A 22,406-nucleotide genomic window follows, 5' to 3' on the forward strand; every position below is an offset into this window, starting at 1 on the left:
TAATTGGGGTACTTTTACTTTAATCAACAGATTTAAGGTTTCAAAAATGTCCAAAGTTTCCACTGATCTTTTGTCTTATAATCCATGTACAGAGGTCTTATATTAGTCTATTTTCTTTTTATAGTGGTGACATTTTGTGGCTTTGACTCCAATTACATTTATGTATGTAATATCTTGCCTACAATATGAACAGGTTTAAAATATAACTATTTTTTATAGTTTCTGTATCCATAATAATAATCTTTCTCAACAAGAACTGTTGATTTGTCACATGTTCCAGGGTTTGAATTTGTTTTATTTTTTTTCATATACTTCTACCTGGGCTGCAACTCTGTTTTTTAGACTGCTACCAACTTGTTTTTTGTGTTATTTCAGCAAGTTTCAGTTTTACAGTTACAGTTAGGGACCTTGATTGAATACCCTCGTTACAGTACAGCAACCAAATTAAATTGTATCAACTAAGTGAATTAATAAAAATGGCCTGTGTAAAGGCTTTTTCAAATGAAGCATGTCCATCCAGCAGTAATCAAGTGTAGTTTTTATGTCAAAGATGTGAAAAGTACATTGGTCACAGCAGGCTGTGATTGAGTCCTGCCCCAGTAGGTGGTATCGCTTTGAGACAAAATCCGGTAGCTCCAGCTGCTTTCCAAGGAAGGATGTCAATGTAACATGACAAAAGTACCCATTAGTGCATATTGATGAGTGCATTATGCAACTTTGAAGCAGTCCTCTCAAAAGGAAACAAAGTAAAAGGCTGGAGCATCCAGATTTTGCATCTCCTTTTTTCAAACGGGCAGCAAACTACCGTGTAAAATGTGCAACAGAGGGATTTCATGGAGAAGCACCCCAGTTAAATCAAGGCATATAATCTCTTACCCCAAATGATGGTCTGTTTTGTTAGAGTTTAGGAGTCTAGTCAGTCCCTTCTAAAGTGGCCGATTTCTCCTGGTTGATTTGCCTTTTCTTCCCCAAATTTTTTTTTTACAAATTAAAGTTTATGAATTCCTGAGATACCCGGAAGGAAGCTCAGCTCAAGACTTGTAAGCAAAATGTGTTTGCTCATTTTTTGTTTTGTCTATTCCTCAAACAACTAGTTGACAGGCTAGGTCACACTCCAAAGCAAAGAAGGAAAAACAAATATATCATATTTTTTTTATTTTTTTTTTTAACAAGAACGATTGAACATGAGACTTAATTCACTCTGATGGCAATGCTCTTCTCAGCGGCGCTGGGTCGTGAAGCGACCTTGTCCCTAACCACCAGGGCCTTTTCCAGAGCCCATGCTCAGTTTAGGGGCCATGCCCACCCGGGGGGGACGGGTCTCTCGTTCACGGACTGGCTTCGTCTTCATCTCCTCCACATTCAGACTCACCTCACCTCGGAACATTATGGGCTGCAGAGAGATAATCCAAGTCAGTATGTTTAAAATAATCCTTTACATACGGCCGCTTAATTCACCACCCACATTATTCACTGGTTAAACTGGAGATAATTTTTCTTGTCCTGAAGCATTGCTGTGTCACTTGTAGGGATGTAACGATTAATCGTAAGGCAGTTAAAAATCGATTCATAGGTATCACTGTTCACATCGATACTGTGAAAATTGAATCGCAGTACTTTTTTTAAGTACCAGAAGTGTTGGCGGCGGGCTGAATATGCTACTACTTTCTTTCTGGCAGCCTTCTCCTTTTAAACATATTCATAAATTATTCCCTACCCCTTTAGCACCGAAAGAATATCTGTAATATTACGTGAATAACTGTAAAAGTCACGTTTTTCTATTAGCTCTGTCTGCGAGCATAGCATCTCTTCTTCACTGCAAGATATCTGCATGCCAACCGACCACTGGGTTACCAGCGCCCTCTGCTGGTCCAAACAAATGTCTGACCTAAATACAGTGCAATGACTGTTTTTTTTTTAATCCAAGGCACAAAATACATTCTCAGTTGCACTTTTAAAAAGAAAAAGAACTATTATGCAATTTTGCATTGTTTACTATAGAATCAGAATTTAAATTAATAGGCTTCTTCTTCATTTGTATTATTCCTTTATTTATTTCATTCAAGATTTATTTTAGTTGAATTGCATTGTTTTTTATAGTTTATCAAGGGATTATTTTGACAATGAAAAAATAAAAGGAAAACAGTACAGTTTTTTTATAGTTTTGAACCCAAAAAAATAAAGTCATATGTCTACAGTCCTATTTTGTAAAATAAATCGTGAGAGAATCGTATCGTGAACCCAATATCGTGAATCGAATCGTATCGGGAGTTAAGTGAATCGTTACATCCCTAGTTACTTGTCATTAGTGTGTCAAACTGCATGAAATGTACTACAGTTTAGAATTTAGAATACAGCTGGAAAAGGGATTTAATCACGTACAAGAATGATTAACTCCTGGAGAATAAAGACAAAATACATTTTTTATTTCATGATACATTATTATTCAATCTAAAACAGTGAATGAATTTAAACATTTGATGCACCAGGCTGGCCAATCCCAACTACACCATCCAATTAAATCAAGAACCAAACCACCACCATGTGAATGAAAGTTGGTAATGAATTTTGATACATACCCCTTCTAACTTCTCCTCCAGGATTCTTTGAACAGGATCAGAATCGTCGAACGCCACAAATCCAAAGTTGGGCGACTTTCTACCAATGCCCTTGGGGTTAATCCACAGCTTCACCACATTTCCATATGCTGCAGGAACACAGAAGCAGAACAATTCAATAACATGTTATTAATACCAAACTTTGGTAGCGTTGAATCAAAATATTTGGAAATCATTTTACCACAAAAATGTTAACTTGTCACTCAAACTTATCACTCTTTTTTTTAACCCGATGTACCTAGTATGTCTTTATTTAGATTAGTGTAACTACTGGTGTTTTGCAAAAAACCTACTCATGAAGAATTCCTTGAGTTCGCTCTCATCAATGTCATGTGGAAGGTTTCCAACAAACAGCTGGTGACTGTCAGGGTATTGAACAATATGCTTGTTGTCCATATCCCCAGGCTCACCATCTCTGCCACCTGCCAGTCAAAGCAACAAGCAGAAGAGAAATTACACACCGGGTCACTTCTTTAGTGTTAAAAACAAGACAAATATTCTTTAAGATGCAAAAATGAATATTTACCTTTATTAACAGAGCTCAGGTGGGGTTTTCCTGTTTGTGACGGCGGTCCCTTGCCTTCGCGCTCAGGCATCATTCCGCTTTCCACGATGCCTCGTGAACCTCCGGGTCCCTGATCGTTGCGCTTCATGTCTTGACGATCACGGGCCCCGTCGCGGGTCTCTTGTTCACGGACTACCCTTGTTTTCTTCCTTTGCACATTCAGACGCACCTCACCTTGGAACATTATGGGCTGCAAAGAAATAATCCGTCAGTATATTTAGAATAAACCTTTACATACGGCCGCTTAATTCACCACCCACATCATTCACTGGTTAAACTGGAGCTAATTTTTCCTGTCCTGAAGCAGATTTCGAGACCAAACATGATTAATTTCAGCTGCAGCTAATCAATCGTTCTGTGTAAAACAGTTTCATATACGTATTTATGTTGTGTTGTAACATGAAAATGTTGTAGTGTACTACAGTTTGGAATTTTATGATATTTAAAGCTGGAAAAAGTATTTAATCACATACAAGAATGAACAACTCCTGCAGAATAAAGCATTAGGAGACAAAATATTTTTTTTAAATTTTCATTTTACATTATTAATTCAATCTAAAACTGTGAATAGATTTGAACATTTAATACACCAAGCTGGCCAATATCCCAACTACACCATCCTATCCCACCACCATGTGAATGAAAATGGTTAATACATTTTGATACATACCCCTTCTACTTTCTCCTCCAGGATTCTTTGAACAGGATCAGAATTGTCAAAGACCACAAATCCATAGTTGGACAACTTTCTACCAACGCCCTTGGTGTTAATCCACAGCTTCACTACATTTCCATATGCTGCAGGAACACAGAAGCAGGACAATTCAATGACAGTTTATTAGTACCAAACTTTGGTAACGTTGAATCAAATTATTTTTAAATCATTTCAACAGCTATCAGTTCAACTTATCACTCTTTTTTTTAACCTGATGTACCTAGTATGTCTTTATTTAGACTAGTGTAACTACTGGTGTTTTGCAAAAAACCTACTCATGAAGAATTCCTTGAGTTCGCTCTCATCAATGTCATGTGGAAGGTTTCCAACAAACAGCTGGTGACTGTCAGGGTATTGAACAATACGCCTGTTGTTCTTAACCCCAGGTTCACCATCTCTGCCACCTGCAAGTCAAAGCAACAAGCAGAAGATAAATTACACACCGGGTCACTTCTCTAGTGTTAAAAACAAGACAAATATTCCTTAAGATGCAAAGAGGAATATTTACCTTTATTAACAGAGCTCAGGTGGGGTTTTCCTGTTTGTGACGGCGGTCCCTTGTCATCGCGCTCATGCATCTTTCCGCTTTCCACAATGCCTCGTGAACCTCCGGGTCCCTGATCATTGCGCTTCATGTCTTGAGGATCATGGCCCCTGCCGCGGGTCTCTTGTTCACGGACTGCCCTTGTTTTCTTCTCCTGCACATTCAGACGCACCTCACCTTGGAACATTATGGGCTGCAAAGAAATAATTCAAGTCAGTATATTTAAAATGAACGTTTACATACGGCCGCTTAATTCACCACCCACTTCATTCACTGGTTAAACTGGAGCTAATTTTTCCTGTTCTGAAACAGATTTCTAGATCACACATGATTAACTTCAGCTGCAGCTTATCAATTGTTCTATGTAAAACAGTTTCATATTTTTATGTTTTTTTGTAACGTGAATATGTTGTAGTGTACTACAGTTTAGAATTTTATGATATTGAAAGCTGGAAAAAGTATTTAATCACATACAAGAATGAACAACTCCTGCAGAATAAAGCATTAGGAGACAAAATAATTTTTTTAAATTTTCATTTTACATTATTAATTCAATCTAAAACTGTGAATGGATTTGAACATTTAATACACCAAGCTGGCCAATATCCCAACTACACCATCCTATCCCACCACCATGTGAATGAAATTGGTTAATACATTTTGATACATACCCCTTCTACTTTCTCCTCCAGGATTCTTTGAACAGGATCAGAATTGTCAAAGACCACAAATCCATAGTTGGACAACTTTCTACCAACGCCCTTGGTGTTAATCCAGAGCTTCACCACATTTCCATATGCTGCAGGAACACAGAAGCAGGACAATTCAATAACAGTTTATTAGTACCAAACTTTGGTAACGTTGAATCAAATTATTTTTAAATCATTTCAACAGCTATCAGTTCAACTTATCACTCTTTTTTTTAACCTGATGTACCTAGCATGTCTTTATTTAGACTTGTGTAACTACTGGTGTTTTGCAAAAAACCTACTCATGAAGAATTCCTTGAGTTCGCTCTCATCAATGTCATGTGGAAGGTTTCCAACAAACAGCTGGTGACTGTCAGGGTATTGAACAATACGCCTGTTGTTCTTAACCCCAGGCTCACCATCTCTGCCACCTGCTAGTCAAAGCAACAAGCAGAAGATAAATTACACACCGGGTCACTTCTCTAGTGTTAAAAACAAGACAAATATTCCTTAAGATGCAAAGAGGAATATTTACCTTTATTAACAGAGCTCAGGTGGGGTTTTCCTGTTTGTGACGGCGGTCCCTTGTCATCGCGCTCACGCATCTTTCCGCTTTCCACGATGCCTCGTGAACCTCCGGGTCCCTGATCGTTGCGCTTCATGTCTTGATGATCACGGCCCCTGCCGCGGGTCTCTTGTTTACGGACTACCCTTGTTTTCTTCTCCTGCACATTCAGACGCACCTCACCTTGGAACATTATGGGCTGCAAAGAAATAATCCGTCAGTATATTAGAATAAACCTTTACATACGGCCGCTTAATTCACCACCCACTTCATTCACTGGTTAAACTGGAGCTAATTTTTCCTGTCCTGAAACAGATTTCTAGATCACACATGATTAACTTCAGCTGCAGCTTATCAATTGTTCTATGTAAAACAGTTTCATATTTTTATGTTTTTGTAACGTGAAAATGTTGTAGTGTACTACAGTTTAGAATTTTATGATATTTAAAGCTGGAAAAAGGATTTAATCACATACAAGAATGATCAACCCATGGAGAATAAAGCATTAGGAGACAAAATGTATATATTTTTTATTTTATGTTACATTATTATTCAATCTAAAACAGGAAATGGATTTAAACATTTGATGCACCAGGCTGGCCAATCCATTCTACACCATCCAATCCCACCACCATGTGAATGAAAATGTGTAATAAATTTTGATACATACCCCTTCTACCTTCTCCTCCAGGATTCTTTGAACAGGATTAGAATCGTCAAACGTCACGAATCCAAAGTTGGGCAACGTTTCATCAAAGATCTTGGTGTTAATCGACAGCTTCACCACATTTCCATATGCTGTGGGAACACAGAAGAAGGACAATTCAATAACAGTGTTTTAGCACCAAAATTTGGTAGTGTTGAATCATTTCACCAGAAAAATGTTATCAGTTCAACGTAACACTCTTTTTTTTATCCTGATGTACCTAGTATGTCTTTATTTAGACTAGTGTAACTACTGGTGTTTTGCAAAAAACCTACTCATGAAGAATTCCTTGAGTTTGCTCTCATCAATGTCATGTGGAAGGTTTCCAACAAACAGCTGGTGACTGTCAGGATATTGATCAATACGCCTGTTGTTCATAACTCCAGGCTCACCATCTCTGCCACCTGCCAGTCAAAGCAACAAGCAGAAGATAAATTACACACCGGGTCACTTCTTTAGTGTTAAAAACAAGACAAATATTCCTTAAGATGCAAAGAGGAATATTTACCTTTATTAACAGAGCTCAGGTGGGGTTTTCCTGTTTGTGACGGCGGTCCCTTGCCATCGCGCTCACGCATCATTCTGCTTTCCACGATGCCTCGTGAACCTTCAGGTCCCCGATCGTTGCGCTTCATGTCTTGAGGATCATGGCCCCTGCCGCGGGTCTCTTGTTCACGGACTGCCCTTGTTTTCTTCCTTTGCACATTCAGATGCACCTCACCTTGGAACATTATGGGCTGCAAAGAAATAATTCAAGTCAGTATATTTAGAATAAACCTTTACATATAGCAGCTTAATTCACCACCCACTTCATTCACTGGTTAAACTGGAGCTAATTTTTCCTGTTCTGAAACAGAATTCTAGATCACACATGATTAACTTCAGCTGCAGCTTATCAATTGTTCTATGTATAACAGTTTATTTGTAACGTGAAAATGTTGTAGTGTACTACAGTTTAGAATTTTATGATATTTAAAGCTGGAAAAAGGATTTAATCACATACAAGAATGATCAACCCCTGGAGAATAAAGCATTAGGAGACAAAATATATATATTTTTTATTTTATGTTACATTATTATTCAATCTAAAACAGGAAATGGGTTTAAACATTTGATGCACCAGGCTGGCCAATCCATACTACACTATCCAATCCCACCACCATGTGAATGAAAATGTGTAATAAATTTTGATACATACCCCTTCTACCTTCTCCTCCAGGATTCTTTGAACAGGATTAGAATCGTCAAAGGTCACGAATCCAAAGTTGGGCAATGTTTCATCTAAGATTTTGGTGTTAATTGACAGCTTCACCACATTTCCATATGCTGTGGGAACACAGAAGAAGGACAATTCAATAACAGTGTTTTAGCACCAAAATTTGGTAGTGTTGAATCATTTCACCAGAAAAATGTTATCAGTTCAACGTAACACTCTTTTTTTTTAACCTGATGTACCTAGTATGTCTTTATTTAGACTAGTGTAACTACTGGTGTTTTGCAAAAAACCTACTCATGAAGAATTCCTTGAGTTTGCTCTCATCAATGTCATGTGGAAGGTTTCCAACAAACAGCTGGTGACTGTCAGGGTATTGAACAATACGCCTGTTGTTCATAACCCCAGGCTCACCATCTCTGCCACCTGCCAGTCAAAGCAACAAGCAGAAGATAAATTACACACCGGGTCACTTCTCTAATGTTAAAAACAAGACAAATATTCCTTAAGATGCAAAGAGGAATATTTACCTTTATTAACAGAGCTCAGGTGGGGTTTTCCTGTTTGTGACGGCGGTCCCTTGCCATCGCGCTCACGCATCTTTCCGCTTTCCACGATGCCTCGTGAACCTTCAGGTTCCCGATCGTTGCGCTTCATGTCTTGACGATCATGGCCCCTGCCGCGGGTCTCTTGTTCACGGACTGCCCTTGTTTTCTTCCTTTGCACATTCAGACGTACCTCACCTTGGAACATTATGGGCTGCAAAGAAATAATTCAAGTCCGTATATTTAAAATAAACCTTTACATATAGCAGCTTAATTCACCACCCACATCATTCACTGGTTAAACTGGAGCTAATTTTTCCTGTCCTGAAACAGATTTCTAGATCACACATGATTAACTTCAGCTGCAGCTTATCAATTGTTCTATGTAAAACAGTTTATTTGTAACGTGAAAATGTTGTAGTGTACTACAGTTTAGAATTTTATGATATTTAAAGCTGGAAAAAGGATTTAATCACATACAAGAATGATCAACCCCTGGAGAATAAAGCATTAGGAGACAAAATATATATATTTTTTATTTTATGTTACATTATTATTCAATCTAAAACAGGAAATGGGTTTAAACATTTGATGCACCAGGCTGGCCAATCCATACTACACTATCCAATCCCACCACCATGTGAATGAAAATGTGTAATAAATTTTGATACATACCCCTTCTACCTTCTCCTCCAGGATTCTTTGAACAGGATTAGAATCGTCAAAGGTCACGAATCCAAAGTTGGGCAATGTTTCATCTAAGATTTTGGTGTTAATTGACAGCTTCACCACATTTCCATATGCTGTGGGAACACAGAAGAAGGACAATTCAATAACAGTGTTTTAGCACCAAAATTTGGTAGTGTTGAATCATTTCACCAGAAAAATGTTATCAGTTCAACGTAACACTCTTTTTTTTTAACCTGATGTACCTAGTATGTCTTTATTTAGACTAGTGTAACTACTGGTGTTTTGCAAAAAACCTACTCATGAAGAATTCCTTGAGTTTGCTCTCATCAATGTCATGTGGAAGGTTTCCAACAAACAGCTGGTGACTGTCAGGGTATTGAACAATACGCCTGTTGTTCATAACCCCAGGCTCACCATCTCTGCCACCTGCCAGTCAAAGCAACAAGCAGAAGATAAATTACACACCGGGTCACTTCTCTAATGTTAAAAACAAGACAAATATTCCTTAAGATGCAAAGAGGAATATTTACCTTTATTAACAGAGCTCAGGTGGGGTTTTCCTGTTTGTGACGGCGGTCCCTTGCCATCGCGCTCACGCATCTTTCCGCTTTCCACGATGCCTCGTGAACCTTCAGGTTCCCGATCGTTGCGCTTCATGTCTTGACGATCATGGCCCCTGCCGCGGGTCTCTTGTTCACGGACTGCCCTTGTTTTCTTCCTTTGCACATTCAGACGTACCTCACCTTGGAACATTATGGGCTGCAAAGAAATAATTCAAGTCCGTATATTTAAAATAAACCTTTACATATAGCAGCTTAATTCACCACCCACATCATTCACTGGTTAAACTGGAGCTAATTTTTCCTGTCCTGAAACAGATTTCTAGATCACACATGATTAACTTCAGCTGCAGCTTATCAATTGTTCTATGTAAAACAGTTTATTTGTAACGTGAAAATGTTGTAGTGTACTACAGTTTAGAATTTTATGATATTTAAAGCTGGAAAAAGGATTTAATCACATACAAGAATGATCAACCCCTGGAGAATAAAGCATTAGGAGACAAAATATATATATTTTTTATTTTATGTTACATTATTATTCAATCTAAAACAGGAAATGGGTTTAAACATTTGATGCACCAGGCTGGCCAATCCATACTGCACCATCCAATCCCACCACCATGTGAATGAAAATGTGTAATAAATTTTGATACATACCCCTTCTACCTTCTCCTCCAGGATTCTTTGAACAGGATTAGAATCGTCAAACGTCACGAATCCAAAGTTGGGCAATGTTTCATCTAAGATCTTGGTGTTAATCGACAGCTTCACCACATTTCCATATGCTGTGGGAACACAGAAGAAGGACAATTCAATAACAGTGTTTTAGCACCAAAATTTGGTAGTGTTGAATCAAATTTTTTTAAAATCATTTCACCAGAAAAATGTTATCAGTTCAACGTATCACTCTTTTTTTTAACCTGATGTACCTAGTATGTCTTTATTTAGACTAGTGTAACTACTGGTGTTTTGGAAAAAACCTACTCATGAAGAATTCCTTGAGTTTGCTCTCATCAATGTCATGTGGAAGGTTTCCAACAAACAGCTGGTGACTGTCAGGGTATTGAAGAATCCGCCTGTTGTTCATAACCCCAGGCTTACCATCTCTGCCACCTGCTAGTCAAAGCAACAAGCAGAAGAGAAATTACACACCGGGTCACTTCTCTAATGTTAAAAACAAGACAAATATTCCTTAAAACGCAAAAATGAATATTTACCTTTATTAACAGAGCTCAGGTGGGGTTTCCCTGTTTGTGATTCTGAAGGAACGCCATCTATTTGTGATGCATGAAAACAAAACAAGACGTGTGTGAGCTCATTCACTATCCTACAGCTAAACCTACAAGAAAACATCAACACGTGAACCACTCCTACTCTAGAAGTTTAAATCTCAGCATTACCAGATTTAGGGCCTCGTGGAGGGAGACGCCTTTTGTTGCGAGTGCGCAGGTCTTTGGGGTGCAGGGGTATTTCCATCTCTGATTGGGACTCAACTTCAGGCTACACCAGATTAAAAAAGACAGAACAAAAAATCAAAAGATTACCTCCTCATTTGAATGTTTTGTTGTGTTTTAATTACACACACAGCTACGTTCATGGCAGGTAAACAATATTACTGTTTTCATTTGCATAAAGAAGGTGCTATACCTGTGTTGCTTTGACAACATGAGGGGGGATCCCAGAGGGGGTGACTGTACCAGCATTCCTCTTTTCTTTTTTCTTCTCCTTTTTTGCCTTTTTTTTGTTGGTCATCACAGTCCAGGAGGATGTCTGTGAGGAGGACAGTAATAATCAAATATATCATAAAGGATTCATCTTTGAACAAATGCAACTACTGTTGAGTTAAAAACCTTTTAGAGTCAAAGATTCAACACAGTCCTCAAAATAAAATGTTTAGGAAGGACCATCACTGTACTTTGTCTCATATACATGTTTTAAATAAACTACAGACAACTGTTTTACCTCGTGTGCCTCTTGGGTATTTGGTGGAGATTCCACAGGAACTGGTGACTGTGCTTTCTCCTTAATTTCCTCCAGAACCTTCTTTTCTCTTTCAGGCTTGAGCTCCTCTGCTTTAGGTTCTGGTTCAGGCTCAGGTTTTGGTTCTGGAGCTGGCTCTTCCATTGGCTCCTCTACTTCATTACTGTGGATCATGAATTTTTCAGATTAATCTCTATAAACGGACTTTAGTTGTGTTAGATTTTCTCCGTAGGGCTCTGCTGAACATTTACTTACGTGACAGGGTGAGGTTCATAATAGGTGGTGCTGTTTGGACTTTCTTGTAGAGGCTCAGGGGATGGCTGCCTCTCCTTTGGCTCCTCTTCCACATTTTTCTCTGATTCTAGAGGACGGAACAGAGGAATGGGGAAAATGAGCGTACTACTCTGAAATTAAACAGTAAGGATAATTAAAAAAGTAAAAATAAAAAATGAACATCTTACTTTCTTGAAGCTCAGCATGAGAGTCTCCAAACACTTCATCCTCATAGCGGAAGATGTCGTGGTGTACATAAAACTTGTTGCCAACCAAACCCTGGAAACATTCATAGTACCAATGTTAAAATGAATCGTTACACCAAAAGGTGTGCGATCTGGCGATATTAGATCTTTAAAGATTAAAACATGACGACAATCTGCCAAATCACGGAAATTGTACAACCATCTGTTGTTCACATTTATCCCTCGCGGTGCCATGTCTGTGGCCCATACACGGCACATCCAAAGGTTTTTTTTCTCTACCAAATCACACTATTTACAAGTCAGGTTCATGTCAGCACTATAGGCACACTGAACAAATATTAAGCGCTTAAACGGCGCAGAAGTACGCTCCACTCCCCCTCCCTCCCAGAGCACAGACACACTGCTGTGCTGCTTTCTCTGTGTTAGCAGCTGTCTGTCTGTCCTCTGTTTAAACTCCATCAGTTCTGAGTGTTGGAAACACTGAGAGACGTTTGAGGAAACACTGAATATTTCTCTCTTCTGTAACAAATGATCTCGCTCCGCAGCAGGAGTGCGATGTGGCTCTGCTGCTGCTTCATAAAGGGACCACGTCCTAAATGTGGTTTATTTTAAAAACTACTATCAGCAGCTCAGATCTGCCCTGAAAGAAGCAACACTACAGAATCTAATCACACATTTCAGCCTTAATGAAGGAAAAAGTCAAAAGTGGCACAAAATGTTGATATATATTTGTATTCTCTTCTGCTTCTCGACGAAGGCAGTCGCATTCTCTGTTTCTCCCTCCCTTCCGCCCTTATCTTCCCCCGCCTATAAATTCCGGGAAATATTTGAGTCTATTTCGAACTTCCGTTGTCGCAACTTTCTCTCTAAATGGCTCTGATTGCGTCTGGCTATGACGCCTCTCCCCCCTCTTATGTACCGTCCATAAATTTTTGCAGTTATTGGCGACAATTTACCTAAAATCCCAGTTATGTCACTCGGAATCAATGGAATCGAATTGGCCACCAATAACTTTCGGGAACTATTTGCGTCTCTCTGAACGGCTTTGTCTGCGTGCGGCTCGCATGATGTCTTAAACCGGAACCAGAAGTACTGCGCTCAATACGGCGAGGGAGCCGTAATCTCAAAATAAAATTAAAGTAAACGCTTTAAAATGTAACGAAAAAAATCCAAAATAATGCATGCACACCCTCGGCGTGTGTGCAAGCTTTAAAAAAAAAGTTTCAGGTCGAACAGACACTGCGTCATGGAGATATGCACCACACACACATACACAGACAGAAGTTCCTTGCTTTTATAGAGATGAGTGTATTACCTCAAAAGCAAATGGAAATCACTAGACTGATATGCTGTCTTGTTATGTAGCAAGTGGTGCAAATGCTACACCACTTTTGTTAAACAAAGTAAAAACTTGTGTGTGACTAAAATAACTTGTCAGCCTTGTTGTTTGATGTTAATTGTACTTAGAACCAGTTTGATAAAATGCTTACATACATTTTTTAAGTGTTTGAAAATTTTGCTGACTTAAATTATCTTTTTTCCATGATTTAAAGTAGGTGAATTGGTTTGTTTTATTAAATAATTTTAAAATAGTCTAAATGATCTGAATGAAACCCCCCCCCATATCCACCACCTCTACCTTCAAGTCGGTGCTTATCACAAATGACCCTGTGACCACTGGCGTCACCAGTCCCATTGTGCAATTAGGTAATTGTCTATTGTTCTACTTAAACCACACAGTTATCAATAGAATAATTGAAGCCTACTTTCTTCTAGCGTGCTCAAGTATATTTTAATAACTATGACGTCTCTTTCCAACCATTGTTGGAAAGAGACAAGGCATTGGATTGCGAACACAAAATTCCACTGTTGTCAGAAAAAAAAAAGACCACATTGATAAATGTTGCATAGTGACAATAAACCAGAATGGAACAAAATGATTTTTTAGGTGAACAAGATAACGCATAAAAATACTCACGTCTGGAGCAAGCACAAACGTCTGCATGAACTTCCTCATTGGTTGGCCACTGTTGGACAGCTCTCCAAGTACCTGCACCATAACTCCATCACCCAGCATGGCATGGGCATTCACGTGCGAGATCTCTGCGCAACATTCACTGAACTGCAGTGACATGACCTTCTTGTGGATTTCCTTAAAGACAAGATAGATACAAAAATAATTTAAAATCAATAATAAAAACCACTTGTTAAAAACATAGCAGTGATTCCTTAATTTTACTGAACTTTAAAAGTCAAGACAATTAAACACGTTGAATCACAAATAATTCAAGATTTGGCAAAACTTACCTTTGGCTCATACACAGCTTCAGCCAGCTTTCCATTTGGATCAAGTCCTCCATGAACATAGGAGGATTTATTCCCATAAAATCTTATTAAAAAAAAAATGCAATGTTTTGATTATTCTGGTAACAATGCAATTGATTAGTGCATTTGACGCCTTTATTTACCTGTGTAAAAAAGCTGGAGCCTCGTTGAGGACTTTATAATACTGCCTCACAAACTCCTGTCCTACAACCAGGGGACTTGGATTCTCCATCACAATTTGTTTTTGAAAACAAAGTTAGGTGCTGTAAATGAAAAAAATGGGGGGACATCAGACAACATCATATTGTCTAAAACAAGTACTATCAAATACATTATAACTAAAAAACAATAATCATAGGTGATCCAATCTTTGATTCCAGTCCTCCAAACAGGCTCGCCAGGCAACATACAATGTCATAACTCATGTTTATCTTTGTTAGTTTTAATTCAAACTTCATTGACCACAGACCACAGGTCATAAACCTAAAGCGGAATAAATGCATCATCACAACACACTCAAACACCTATTACCAGTGCTATCAGGCTGATTCAGCAGTTTCTACATTCCAACATCCTGTGCCCCTCGTCCATTCCATTTTAACTCAGCTTAATAATTAATATTATCAGTTATTAATTGTCTAGACCATAACCCTAGAACATTATAGAAGCTACGGAAAGAAGCACGTTGTTGTTGTTTTTCTCATTCGTACATTTGCAGATTTGTCTGAAAACCTAAATTTGGGGTACCGACTGGAAGCATACATTTGCTAACACTTTGTCAAAAAGAAATGTTGCATACATGTTGGGGGGATACAAATCAGGTTTTTGAGCCTGTTAGATGGCATCTTGATTTGTTTGTATCCCCTCAAAATAAGCAGCGGGCTTACGTCTGTGTCGAACCTTTCTAAAAGTCGCAAAAATATAATTACAACTTACGCCATCAGACCAGCCGTAATCAAGGAAATAAGTCAAACAAAACAAAAAAGGGGAAATTCATTAAATACGGCTAATTACAATACAGTGATTTTTGGAGCAGATTTTCATTACAGTAGCGACATACCTGACAGGTAACTTTAATTATTAGCTGGCAGGATTCCACCAGTTCTGGTTACAATCAGACAATGCAGCTAACCTGAAGCTAGCCACTAGCCAGTCACCAAACACCTAAGTGAACATATAAGATTGCTAACTTACCTTGTGAAAGACCTTTATCTATGTAGACAAATATATTGTAATAAATTATGAGTGTACAACAGTAAACTGTTCAGTGATGGACTAATAGGACGACTCCCACGGTACACAACAGTTTAGAAGCTCTGCTGGGCTGAAAATGGAAGATTCAAAGTATAGCTTCTATTTATCCCTGTAATTTGGAACAAAACATGCCTTTCATCTGAATAAGCCAATGAAATGAATTCTACAATGACATCACATGAACATTGAAGAAAAGTCAAGTGAAGACAGGGCCTTTTATTGAGCGGGGGGGGATAAAGGGGAGAGCTATTTGGGGCCCATCGATTAAGTCAGCAAATGATGGTCCATTGTTGTATGAATCTGTGATAACTATATTTATTTATTTATTTATTTATCTTAATAATATCTACTGATATCCAGAAATTTTATCATTATTTGCGCCATAGTATATGGTCATTTTAAAGATGTAAATCCTTGTTTTAATCAGAAATAAAATGGGTAAAAAGTGTCCAAAAACTGTGGAAATTTGATTTTAAAAACAAAGAATATGGTTAAAAGTTGCAAATTACAGGTAATGCAATTTAAAAAGTATGAAGAATTAATTTGAACTGGCAAATAATGGGCATGAAAAATTGTGAATTTGGTTAAATTGGCCAAAATAAGCATGAAATATGGTGAAAAGATGACAAAAGTGACAATAATGGGTCGACATACTGTATGTGACACTAAGTGGGAAAAGTGGTGACAAGCGTTTATAAGTGCCAAAAATGTCTTGACAGTTGAAAAAATGTGCATAAAAGCCATTGAAATTTGATGGAGAAGTGGCAGAAATGGGAGTAGTGTCGCAAAAATGCATTAAAAGGAGCAAAAATATGGCAAGAAAAAGGGACAAAAATAGGTTCAAATATGGCGTTTGGTGTTTTTTAAGATAAAAGGTAAAAATGAGCAAAAATGGGCTCATATTGTTCAAAAAATATTCTGTTTCTTGAAGGTATTTTGCGACCCCCTTCGAGTGTCTTGTGACCCCTAGGTTGGGAAGCCCTGTCTTAGACGTTAGTTGTTAAATTTTTCTGAGAGTGGAAATTTTGACCAGTGGCTTCATCTTTTTACGCAAACATCCAACGCGCAGAGTTAAAGCGGTAAAACAGTGTGGCAGACACGCCGCTCATCCGGTGTTTCAAATCAACTTGGGACTATTTTACCTCGTGACCACTTTCCTCCTGTGTTGCAGGTTTTTGAGTAAATCCTCAATAAAACAGGATGCCAGTTGAACCGGGACACAGATAAAATCCGCTGTGGTGCTAAGCACTCTGATTGAATATTAATATGGGCGCTACTAAATATATCCCCTCATAATAAGCAGTGGGGTTACCTCTGTGTCGAACCTCACTAAAAGTCGAGAAATTACAACTAAAACTTACGCCATCAGACTACTCGTAATCAAGGAAATAAGTCGAGTGTTAGCGGCGCGACATGACCAAACAAAAAAGGGGAAATTCATTAAATACGGCTAATTACAATACAGTGATTTTTGGAGCAGATTTTCATTACAGTAGCGACATACCTGACAGTTACCTTTAATTATTAGCTGGCAGGATTCCACCAGTTCTGGTTACAATCAGACAATGCAGCTAACCTGAAGCTAGCCACTAGCCAGCCACCAAACACCTAAGTGAACATATAAGATTGCTAACTTACCTTGTGAAAGACCTTTATCTATGTAGACAAATATATTGTAATAAATTACGAGTGTACAACAGTAAACTGTTCAGTGATGGACTAATAGGACGACTCCCACGGTACACAACAGTTTAGAAGCTCTGCTGGGCTTAAAATGGAAGATTCAAAGTATAGCTTCTATTTATCCCTGTAATTTGGAACAAAACATGCCTTTCATCTGAATAAGCCAATGAAATGTATTCTACAATGACATCACATGAACATTGAAGAAAAGTCAAGTGGAGACAGGGCCATTTACTCGTGGGGGGGAGGGGGGGCAACGGGGGGCGATCTGTAATAATATCCACTGATATCCAGGAAGTTTATTGCACAATAGTATGTGGTCATCTTAAAGATGTAAATCCTTGTTTTAATCAGAAATAAAATGAGTTAAAAGTTTCCAAAAACTGTGGAAAAAGAATTTTATAAACACAAAAGTTGGTTAAAAGTTGCAAATTACAGATAATGTAATTTAAAAAGTATGAACAATTAATTTGAACTGGCAATTACTGGCCATTAGGGATGTAACGATTCACTCAACTCCCGATACGATTCGATTCACGATTCATTTTACAAAATGGGACTGTACTTAAATGACTGAAAAATATTCCTTTATTTTTTGGGGGGAAAAAAACTAGAAAATACTGTACTATTTTCCTTTTATTTTTCATTGTCAAAAGAATCCCTTGATGAACTATTCAAACAATGCAATTTAACTAAAAATAAATCTTGAATGAAATAAAGGAATACAAATGAAGAAGCCTATTCATTTAAATTCTGGTTCCATAGTAAACAATACAAAACTGCATAATAGTTTTTTTTTTTTTAAAGTGCAACTGAAAATGAAAATTTGTGCCATAACAATTGGACCTTTAAAAAAAAAAAAAAACAGTCTGCACTGTATTTGCGTCAGATATTTGTTTGAACCAGCAGAGGGCGATGGTAACCCAGTGGTCGGTTGGCATGCAGCTAAGTGCAGTGAAGAAGAGATGCTGTGCTAGCAGACAGAGTTAATAGAAAAACGTGACTTTTACAGATATTCACTTAATAATACAGATGTTCTTTTGGTGCTAAAGGGGTAAGGAATCATTTATGAATATGTTTAGGAGTAGAAGGCGGCCAGAAAGAAAGTATTAGAAGATTTCGCCCGCCGCCATGACTTCTGGATAGCGCCCTCTGCTGGTTAAAAAAAGTACTGCGTCGATGTGAACCTTGATACCTATGAATCAATTTTTAACTGCCTTACGATTAATCGTTACATCCCTACTGGCCATGAAAAATCGTGAATGTGGTTAAATTGACCAAAATAAGCATGAAATAAGGTGAAAAGATGTTAAAAGTCACAATAATGGGTCGACATACTGTATGTGACACTAAGTGGGAAAAGTGATGACAAGCGTTTATAAGTGCCAAAAATGTCTTGAAAGTTGAAAAAATGTGCATAAAAGCCATTGAAATTTCATGGAGAAGTAACAGGAATGAGAGTAATGTCGCAAAAATGGATTAAAAGGAGCAAAAATATGGCAAGAAAAATTGACAAAAATAAGTTCAAATATGGCGATTGGTGTTGTTGAAGATAAAGGTAAAAATTAGCAAAAATGGGCTCATATTGTTAAAAAAATATTCTGTTTTTTGAAGGTATTTTGCGACCGTCTCCGAGTGTTGGCAGGTGACGTCACCTAACACGCCTCCTAGAATGTGAGCTTTTCCCTCTCCAACTATCTAACAGCTAAAACAAACACTGTAGTGTATTATAGAATATATATAATCCTTTATTTCCATATATGTAAATGCAAACTGCACTATTTTTTCTGCTGCCGATCGTGTTGGGAGTCACTGCTTGGAGCTATGGACCCATTGTTTACACACATCAGCTGTTAGCACTTTGTGCTAATGCTACACCAGCCTATCCAGATCAATCTCCTGATTCTGGATCAGTTTTTAAAAAAAAAAAATCCTCATCCTTCATCATTGGTGGAAGTTCATAATGAAGATCTTTATGAAATTTGACACAGTTATGTCGGATTGGTTCCTCGATTAACACATTGAGCTTTCGAACAAAACAATATCATCCAAAGAGTGTTTTTATTTTTTTTTAATAACACCTTGTTCTATTTCATAATATTTTATGAGATGTCTCACTATGGGATGCACCCTCCATCTGCAGCCCTCAGAAGCAATCTCTCAATCTGCCAATCCTGATTGGCTGGTGAAATGTGTCCGTCCGCCAGGGACACTCCCACCTCCTATAAAAGGAGGAGGCGGACAGACACTCCCCATTCAAACACCTCTTTGTCAGCATATCTCCCGTTTTTTGTTCTATCAGCTCAAATGTCCACAGACGGATCTTTTAGCCTCTAGGCGACGGACGCTGGTAGGACTGACACATTTTTTGCTTTTGGACCACGCCAGGTTGGGAAGAAGCCACCTTGCTTCCGCTCGGTCAAGTGCTGTCCTTTGTTCATCACCTCTCCAAGGTATTGAACCGCTGAACCCCAGCTTCGGCTTTCGGCTCTGTTCCAACATTACGCTCCAGCACACGTTGGCCTTCCTGTGGCGCTCTCACTCTGGTGACTGTCCTGCTCCACGCTCTGCACCGTGCCGAGGTCCGGAGCTTTCCAGACAGCCTGCCCTTGACGCCTCTGGCGCTCCTGTGCACGTTGGCCCTCCTCATGGGCGCTCACGCTCAGTGAACAGCCCAGCTCCACGCTCCATACCACCGGTATCCGAGCTTCCAGACGCCACCATGCCAGCTGTTGTCTCGAGCCAAATTCTGTCCTCGACGTTCTTTGATGCTCCGGTGCATGTTGGCATCCTTGCTAGCACCTGCCAGCCGCCACGTTGTAGTTTCAGGCCAATCCCCCTGTTCTCCCAGGCTGCGTCAGCGCAGTAATGGAGGCCAAGGCTTCTCTCACTAAAGGGACAGGATGCTCTGGGGCTCGCCTCTGTCAATACGGAAATAAAATGTTCAGCAAAGACAAGCACCGGGTCTGCTCGAACTGTCTGGGACTGGAACATGCCTGGCTTGCTGTTGACTCCCCCGGCTCATGTCAGCACTGTGCTGTTTAACATGAAGAGCCTCCGCAGGCGGCTGGCGCGTCAAACAAGCTTATCCGAGCAGGATCCCTTCCTTCCTCCACATGGCGTCCCTGCCTCAGCGGGGGAAGAGGAAATAGTCCACATGGACACTTTGGCTGGTCATGGATCCAGCTGGGGTTCCCAGCTTAACCTGGCTGCCATCTCCCCACACGAGGAGGATGTCCTAGTGATAGACTGCAGGGAGGAGGACGGAGACTCCTATGACCCCTTCCTATCTGGTGAGGATGAGGAAGATGAAACTTTCATCACCCCATCTTGGGGCGAGCTACCTGCCACCTTTGTGGTTTCTTGGGAGGAAGATGAGGGTTCCACACTTGTCTTTTCTCTCCCAAGCCTGTATATGGTGGATGTGTGCAGACGCACTGTGGCATGGCTGGCCATCCCGTGGCCCGCTGTTGTGACGGATACCACCAGGTCCCGCTATGAGGGGAAGAAGCTCCCCACTTCCAAGGGAGTGCCAAGACAAATTCTCTCCATCGTCCCTTAGCTGCTGGTGGAAGTAGCGTGTTCCTAGCAGGACCGCCTCATTCCTCGACTGTGAGGTCATGGAGAGCCTAGGACTGCGCCGTATACCTCCGGTAGAGCAACTCGTTGTGGCACACCTTCTGCCTCGGCAGCCTGCGGTGCCTCTCTACAAAGACCCATGTTGCCGGCTTCCCACGCCCCAACCTTCCCACTACCAAGGCACAGACCTCTGATGGTATTTTTCAATGGATTTGCATCAAATTTATATATATTCTTGACCCCAAGATGAGCAAAAAGTTACATTATGACCCTGCCCAAAACCAAACAAGAAGTCGGCCATCTTGGGTTAATAGTTTTGATATATTAATATATAATTTGATATAACTCTCAAATGCAAAGTTCAAACTGCTTCATATTTGATACACATGATGACTGTCCATCTCTCAAGAAGACTCAATGTAAAAATTACCCATCAAGCTTTGTGTTCTCAGAGGGCACCACTTTTAGTGGCGTCCGACGCTAACAGGTCTAACGGAAAGACGATGTGTCATGTTGACATCAAAATAGAGTTCAATGAATCTTCTAAGATAGGAGCAAGTCACTGGGAGGGGCCTATAATGTCACTGGAAAATCCTTTGCCATCACATTCTGAATGCTGTATCTTGGCTATTTTTCATCAAATTCATTGAGTGTGATTTTTAACTGGTTTTCCCTTTCATACTGGGTTTTATCGACTGGCGCCATTTTGCACGCCGAAAAAAACGCTATAACTCTCATATACAATGTTCCAACAACCTCATATTTGATATAAATCATGACTGTCCAGCCCTAAACAAGAATCAATGTGAAAATTACCCATCATGCTTTGCATTCTCAGATGACACACGCCATAATAGAAATCTGCTATAACTCTCATATACATATACATATTTGATACACATGGGTTACCGACCCCAGCCACTCCTTCGGACCCTACAACACCGCTCGCGGCTTTAATTATAATTGTAATTGTTATTGAAAAAAACTATTGTTGTTGTAATCATAATTCAGTTAAGATAATTTACTTTGTAATTGGCATGGAAATTCTATAAAAACTGTCAATTACAATTTAATTTATTTCATTGCGTAATTGTTTCCATCACCAGTCCTCCTTAAGGAAGGGTAAGAAACATTTTATCATAGGGAGGATATAAAAAGGGAGAGCAGTGTTACGCCTAGGTGAGGGGGTGGTGGGGGAAGGGAGCAGGGAGGAGAGACTCAAGGCAGGAAATAAAAAGGGTGGGAAAGAATTAATTATTTTGAAGTGAGAGTGAGATGTGAAGTTGTAGTAGAACATATTGTGCTTATGTACAATATGCATATTTTACAGCTAATTTAAGACATGCATCAAAACTGACCCGTTATCATAAGAGATGCTGACAGAAAGCTAACACAAGAGGAAGGTTAAGTTTTATGGGCTTATTTATTAAAGGCTCAGTAATTGTGATGAATTGTAATTGAACGTTAGTAATTGAGAATGTAATTGACTTTCAGGGGAAAAATAATAGTTGTAAGTTTAATTGTAATTGGAAAAAATGCTAGTCACCGTAATCATAATTGAGTTGTAATTGCACATGGATAATTGAAGATGTAATTGTAATAAAAACAATTATTTGATCCCAGTAACTAAAGCCTGCTTAAGCACAAACTGTTTGAAGTTAAGAGGGAAATGAACCTTTTCCTTCTTTCTCCG

At 39.1% G+C, this 22,406-nt stretch overlaps 2 protein-coding genes across 16 annotated transcripts in view; one reads left to right on the forward strand and one right to left on the reverse strand.

The window, feature by feature from the left end:
- Positions 1-22,406, forward strand: part of lama2 (laminin, alpha 2) — a 294,429-nt gene that overhangs the window by 168,119 nt on the left and 103,904 nt on the right. The gene's annotated exons all lie outside the window — the stretch shown is intronic.
- LOC114457939 (uncharacterized) lies at positions 1,219-17,171 on the reverse strand. 7 transcript variants are annotated; one of them, XM_028440106.1, is made up of 31 exons: positions 17,090-17,171; positions 14,341-14,460; positions 14,180-14,261; positions 13,851-14,024; positions 11,855-11,945; positions 11,649-11,754; positions 11,376-11,556; positions 11,061-11,183; positions 10,814-10,913; positions 10,631-10,687; positions 10,398-10,529; positions 10,071-10,198; positions 9,381-9,609; positions 9,148-9,276; positions 8,836-8,963; positions 8,146-8,374; positions 7,913-8,041; positions 7,601-7,728; positions 6,911-7,139; positions 6,678-6,806; positions 6,367-6,494; positions 5,667-5,895; positions 5,434-5,565; positions 5,114-5,241; positions 4,407-4,635; positions 4,174-4,302; positions 3,854-3,981; positions 3,145-3,373; positions 2,912-3,040; positions 2,580-2,707; positions 1,219-1,393 (listed from the first exon to the last, which is right to left on the reverse strand). In XM_028440106.1, exons 2-31 carry the CDS (start codon positions 14,427-14,429, stop codon positions 1,253-1,255), a joined length of 4,323 nt encoding a protein of 1,440 aa, XP_028295907.1. In that variant the 5' UTR covers positions 14,430-14,460; positions 17,090-17,171; the 3' UTR covers positions 1,219-1,252. The 7 variants fall into 7 exon arrangements, with proteins under 7 accessions (XP_028295907.1, XP_028295909.1, XP_028295908.1 ...); XM_028440108.1 differs by lacking the exon at positions 17,090-17,171 and adding an exon at positions 15,392-15,523 and having other exon boundaries at positions 10,398-10,526; XM_028440107.1 differs by lacking the exon at positions 17,090-17,171 and adding an exon at positions 15,392-15,523 and having other exon boundaries at positions 5,434-5,562.

This window comes from Gouania willdenowi, chromosome 24 (assembly GCF_900634775.1).
Source record: "Gouania willdenowi chromosome 24, fGouWil2.1, whole genome shotgun sequence".
Classification (NCBI taxonomy): Eukaryota; Metazoa; Chordata; class Actinopteri; order Blenniiformes; family Gobiesocidae; genus Gouania; species Gouania willdenowi.

What these genes read in the sequence shown, in the direction of transcription:
- LOC114457939 (XM_028440106.1), bottom strand. Translation starts at nt 14,429, where the DNA reads ATGGAGAATCCAAGTCCCCTGGTTGTAGGACAGGAGTTTGTGAGGCAG. An exon ending in TATGAACCTCACCCTGTCAC is followed by an intron (nt 11,557 to 11,648) that starts GTAAGTAAATGT and finishes CATGATCCACAG; the next exon opens with TAATGAAGTAGAGGAGCCAA. An exon ending in TGGAGGAGAAGGTAGAAGGG is followed by an intron (nt 9,610 to 10,070) that starts GTATGTATCAAA and finishes ATTTCTTTGCAG; the next exon opens with CCCATAATGTTCCAAGGTGA.